Source organism: Fukomys damarensis, unplaced genomic scaffold (genome assembly GCF_012274545.1).
Source record: "Fukomys damarensis isolate Sample0158 unplaced genomic scaffold, DMR_v1.0_HiC HiC_scaffold_8, whole genome shotgun sequence".
NCBI lineage: Eukaryota > Metazoa > Chordata > Mammalia > Rodentia > Bathyergidae > Fukomys > Fukomys damarensis.
In genome coordinates, this window is record NW_022900920.1 from 20,160,451 (window position 1) to 20,166,662 (window position 6,212).

The following is a 6,212-nucleotide window of genomic DNA, read 5'->3' on the forward strand; positions in this document are numbered from 1 at the left end:
GGGCTGGGAGGGCCATGCAGGTGCCCGCGCCCCGGGCAACTGGGCTGGCTGGGAGGACGATGCAGGTGCCCGCGCCTGGGATATCTGGATTGGAAGGATGATGCAGGACCCGGGCCAAGGGTAACGAAGGAAGCTGGGGCCAGAGCTTTCTTGTAGCCTCAAATAGGGGCCGGAGCAGCTCTGAGCTAGTTATGTGCTTCTGTGAACCTCAGTGTCTCTTAAATGCTCCTGAAGGATTTAAATGCAGGCAGCGGTCTGAGTGCCGCGGACGTCGGGATCCTGGACTGGCTTCTGTCTCCCGGGGCTTCTCCCCGCCCTGTGGCCTTGAGCCCTGGCCACCCCAGGCTGGCTGTGTGGAAATAGGAAAGGGGGGCCACTGTCTGGCGCTGTGGGTGTGCAGGAAGGTGATGGCCAGGCCTCTTGATCCAGATCTCAGAAAGTGGGAGCCCAGGGACGTCCGTGGTGGACAGGCTGGAGACAGGAGACCCGGCCCTGGTCAAGAGCTCTCTATCCGCCCTCTGTGCTGTGCCTGTCTAGAGACGGTTACAACAGACACAACGCCAGTGTGTGCCTGGGCCAGAGCCTTCTCTCTACTTTGACTTCCTGGTCCCCCTGATGAGCAGTGGAGAAGCACACAACCCCCTCCATTCCCCGCCAACATGCACAGCCCAAGCTCCAGAGCCCCTTCTCCCACGCTAGAGGAACCATGCTGCTCTTTAGGAAAGCCACTAATAATCAGTGTTATCCCATCGCAGGCTGGAACCAGGGGAGTCTGACCTTGTTTTATTCATGTTCGCCCCTGTGTGGAGCCCAAGTGTGTGTTCTCCCCACCTCCTTCCTTCCTTTCAGAGACGCCCCTCCCTGCCTCCCCACTGCCACCCTCCCCACATGAGGAAATATGGTTGGATAGGTGAGTAGTCCAGAGACAAGGGTCTCCAAGAAGTCCCAGGTGTGTGCAACTTAAATATTAAACAGGGAGCGGAGGAGAAACCACTTAGGAGGCGAAGGCAGCTAATGGTAGAGAGCTGTTCAGGGTGTTGCCTTCACTGAGGAACTTCGGAGCCCAAAAACTCTGCCTAGGGACGGCAGGGACAGAGTGGCATCGTGTTTAAAGGTTCCCCTGGGATGCCTGGGTCCTGACCTGTTACTGCCATGCCTGGTGACCTTGGGTGGTGGCACATCCTTCCCATGCCTTGGTTTCCCCATCTCTAAAGTGGGGGAACTAAGTGGGCTTCCTGTGGGGTGACAGTGAGAATTAAACTGGAGTACATGGGCAGCCCCTAGCATGGTGCCTGGTCCACAGTGCCAGCCCCCCAAGTGAGTGCTTGTCGTGTGCCAGCATATGGTTGGTGCTGAGGAGACAGTAATGGCTCACACGGGCAACAGTCTCGCCCTCGGGAGCTGAAGTCTGGCAGCTGCATCATAGTGAAGAATGCAGGAAGTCACATCATCAAACTCCAGACCAGCCAGCCAGAGAGAGATGGCCTGGGGAGCATACCAGTCCCTTGCCCCTGCTTCCTAGTCTCCGCTACCCCTCCTAGAGCACCATGGCCTACCACAAGGGCTCCAGACTCTTTGCTAGCACTGAGAGTCCAATCCAGGGCTGCTGTACCACTGAGCTACATTTCCAGGCCTTTTTACTTACTTTCATTTTAAGACAGGGCCTTGCCCAGGCTGGCCTCAAAGTCCATCCTCTTGCCTCAGCCTCCTGAGTAGCTGCGATTGTAGGCATGTACCACCACACCTGGCTTCAAACCTTTTTTTTACATCCCCCTCAAAATAATTTTTGTTTTTTGAGACAGGGTTTCCCTGTGTACCCCAGGCTGGCCTCAAACTCACTATGGATCCCAGGCTGACCTAGAACTTGCAGCAATCCTCCTGTCTCAGCCTCCTGAGTGCTGGAATTCAGGTGTACACAGCTAGAGTTTTTAAAAATGGTTGCCTTATATTATTAAGTTGGCACCTAAAATGGCTTTTTTAATCATAAATTTAAATAATTTTGGGTACATTGTACATTGACCTTAACATGTAAAGTTATTATATCTCTCTTTTAAATGTATCTAATGGAATATAATATTATGAAAATGCAAAACTGCAATATTAGGATCAGAAACACAAACACATTGCTCCCTAACAATCAGATTTTACATGGTGTCCTTTACAACTTCAAGGTATGCTTCCATTCTACTTTCCAGGGAATTTTATCCTGCTGTAATATTTCTATCATTTAACTTCTTTATTCATCACCTCATCTATTACGTGAAGTGAGACTAGTATATGAATTAATTTTAATTTTTCTTATGACCATAGGGATTTTTCAATGTCTTTGTGATTGTTATTTTATTAATTTTGTGGTATACAAATGGCCAAGACATTCTGCGTATGACTTTTTTTTTTTCAATACTGGGAATAGAAACGCACAGTCTTCATGCTGAGCTACAGCCCCAGCCCCCCTTTTTTATTTTTTATTTTGTACCAAGGTGTCACTAAGTCACTAAGCTACCCAGACTGAACTTGAACATTTAGCCTTCCTGCCTCAGCCTCCCAGAGTACTGGGATAACAGGCAAGTACTACCATGCCCTGCTTAGGGGTTAAATAATTATTAAACATACAGAGAAAAACTGCATTGGAAATACATGGTACAGTAAGTGGGGAGAAGATGGGGGGGACTTGATAAGGGGACACCAGAGTTGTCCCTTTGCTTGGTACCCAGGGTGTTTTTGTGCCCTCAGCCACTGTGACAGTAAGATGACCAGAGTCAGGTAAGGGGAGGTGAGCCTTTCTATGGAGCAGGGGAGACAGAAGGTGGCTGGGAGGGGAGTGATAGGGTGGAGTTGCTCTCAGTCACATCAGTTTTTAACTAGAGGATGCTGAAACTGAGGCTTGCAAATGGCTTGGAAATCTCCAGGTCTCCCCAGCACCCTGGCCTGGGCTCAGGCTCTCACAGCCTCCTCTCACCCCCTCCAGCCCTGCCTTCCCTCCGGCCACATGGGTCCTCACAGCCTCGGGGCCTGGGCACAGCTTTCCCTCTCTTACTGGGAAGGCCACCCTTTTCCCAGTGGTCCTGTCATTCTCCATGACTAGCCTACCGTCACACCTTGGAGGGAGCCGGGTGTTCAGGATGGGACCCCACGTCAGACAGGCCCTTGCCTGTCATAAACCTTGCCCACATAAACCCTCCTCCTGGATGCATCTCTCGGCTCTCTAGACTGGGAAGAGCTGAGAGATGCTCGTGCCTCGCTGATGCCGAACACAGCCTTTGTTTTGTTTTGTTTTTGGTAGTGGGGATTGAACTCTGGACCTTGTGCTCTCGAGGCACAGGGCCCACACAGCATGAGGCTCTGGGTTCAATCCCCAGTATGTAGCACTACTAGAACTACTACTACTACTACTACTACTACTACTACTACTCCCCCAGAACAGCATCCTATGCACCCAGAACTGTCCTGGGAAACCCAGGACACACACTAGGACAGTCCAGCTCACTAGGGTCAGACTGCTCTGCCCCGGAGGGTTAACCCTCCCCATTTGTGCAGGGTCCCCACTGGCTCTGTGGCCTGGCCCTCAGCTCCCTGATCCCCCAGGACTGCTGGCCTCAGCTGCACTGTGGGAAAATTGAAGCCTCCGCTACAGGGGTCCTGTTGACCTTGTCACCACAGTGTGCCACAGACTGAGATGACGTTGGAGGCTCTGCTGACCCTCCTGGTGCACAAAGGCAAGAGGTGAGTGATGGTGTCGCTGGACGGCTTTGGAGAAGGTCCCTTTGCTCCCTGAGCAGGAAGTGAGAGGGCCAGGGCCCAACCAGAGTCCTGAGGCAAGCCGGAGCCCCTAAGCTGCAATCTCTTTCCCACCTGCTCTCAGAAAAATGCCTGCCCAGGCCCCAGGGGCCAAGGGCAGTGGCTACTTGCATGGTCCATGGAAATGGGGAGTTGAAGCAACCTTGGTTTCCATCACTAGGACATAAATATGCTCTTCCCCTTTAGGTGGGTTATTTGCTTTCTGAGGTTTCAGTAGTTACTAGTGGTCAACCATGGCCTGAAGATATTAAGTAGAAAAGTCCGGAAGGAATTCATGTTTTAAATTGCAGACCTTTCTGAGTCACCCGATAAAATCTTGTGTGAGCCTCTCTCTAGCCCAGGCAGTGAATCACCCCCTTGGTTCTGCACACACCATGCCTGTCCATCAGCCAGTTTCCATCTCAGCCAGCGCATCTGCTGATGCGGCCTCACAGGGCTGTGCCTAAGCGACCCTTGTTTTGCTCAATAACTGTCGCAGAGCACAGGAGCAGCGGCTCTGGCAATTGGGAGATGCCAGAAAAAGCTGTGAAGTGCTTCCTTAGCTGTTGTCACACAAGAGGAAGGGCACATATGACACAGCAAGATGTTTTGAGATTATTCATAACCATTTGTAATAACAGTTCTCCTTTATCATGTGGTGTTCATCCCTTACCGTGCCTAATTTATAAATTCAACTTTATCATAGATATGTACAAGAAAAAAAAAAACAGTACGTGCAGGGTTCCGTATGGGCTGTCGACTCAGAGATCACTGGGGAGGAACATATTCCCAGAGGTGGTGGGTTACCGCTGCGAGCCACATGGAGGATCCTCGCTGAGAAACGCCACACAGCCGCCTTCCGAGGTGACAGATCCACACATCTCTGCGGGAGGTCTAAGAAGTCTTGAGGAGGGAGAGGAGGAGGAGAGTAAGATCAATGTGGAAATTCCAGATGGGCTCCTGAAAGCACACAGGGCACCGCCCCACATTCCCTCCCGATACCCACTTCCTCCAGGCCCGGTTGCCACACACAGGGCGGCACATCCTTGTGGGGAAGGAGCCCAGGAATGGAAACCTGAGGGGAGGCCAGAGCCTGGAGGTAAATGCTCAGGACAGGGGCCGACTCAGGTCACCACTGCCATGATGTGTCCAGTCAAAGCGGCTGTTGCCCATGAATGTGTAGCTAGGCTGTGCTGTCCCTGTCCCAGGGGCAGGCAGGGGTCTTCCGGCCACACCCGAGGGAAGGATAGCAGGCGGGAACCAGCCCCTCAGGAAACCAACAAGAGCGCAGAGACAGGCAAACAGCTGGCAGAAGCCATGAGACTCTTGGGTGGACTGTTCTGTTTTGCCTTCTCCTTATTTATTTTTTACACATTTTTAACTATTTAAAATTGAAATTATCACATTGTCTTGATGGTTTGTGGTGTGCGTAGCTATATCACTTTAGAACAGCTATAACTTAAAGGACAGAGTGGTTTGGGCCTAAAACCTACCCAGATTTCATTAACTGTAAATGAATTATGAAAAGCTATGTAATCCCTACAGCCATTATAAAGAAAATGCAAAAAAATTAGCTAAAGAGATAACTGAAAATTAAAATTAAATGGATTACTGAAAGGCATTCAAATAATTTTTAAAGGATAGGAGAGAAGGAATAAATGAACAAAAACAGTGGATTCAAAATAGAACACCAAAATAAAATGATATCTAAAGACCAGCTATATAAAAAAATTACACTACAAAAATAAAAAATAAAAAACTACATTGTACGGGTAATGCAATTAAAATAGAATGGATTAAAAAGGTCTTAACTCCAGGATGTCTGTAGAAGACATTCCCTAAATAGGAAGACACACATAGGTTGAAAGGAAACAAGTGGAAACATACAATTCACACAAAGTATAACAAGGCTGAAGTTACTGTATCAATTTCAGATGAAGTAGATGTCAGAACAGAACTTTAAACAGTTATAAAGAAGACGCTTCATAATAGTACGGCATCAGTCAACAGGAAGACCTGTGAGTCTTAATAGGGCGCTGAATATATGCAAGAGAAATGGATAGCACAGAGGAATAGACAGTCCCATATTCCCAGTGGGGGAATGGAGCAGTCACTTTCTCAACAGTTAGGAGAGCACCCGAGCAAAAGGATCAGCATGACACCAGGGCTGGAGCAAAAGTATCAGCCGCTTGACCAATGTTTCTTTGCTCTGAACAATAGTAACTTCACATTCTTTTCAAGCGTACCCAGAGGTCTCCACCAGCATCTGTCTCATGTAATTAGAGGGTTTTTTTCCCTTGATGCCAACTCTAACAGTAGTTTAACATACATACTAATAATGAGATCACAATTTTTTAAAAAAGAATGCATTTCATTCCCATGGTTTTCTGAAGGCTGCATAGGCACTGTAAAAAAAAAAAAAAAAAAAAAAAAAT

The 6,212-nt window shown here is 48.9% G+C and overlaps 1 protein-coding gene across 1 annotated transcript in view; it reads right to left on the bottom strand.

The window, feature by feature from the left end:
* The window catches only part of Slc18a2 (solute carrier family 18 member A2), a 32,390-nt gene extending 30,969 nt beyond the window's left edge, over positions 1–1,421 (bottom strand). Inside the window, exon 1 of the mRNA XM_010634660.2 lies at positions 1,376–1,421. Within this exon, the coding sequence (XP_010632962.1) occupies positions 1,376–1,421 (46 nt within the window). The remainder of the gene's footprint in view (positions 1–1,375) is intronic.
* Positions 1,422–6,212: the final 4,791 nt, after the last annotated feature.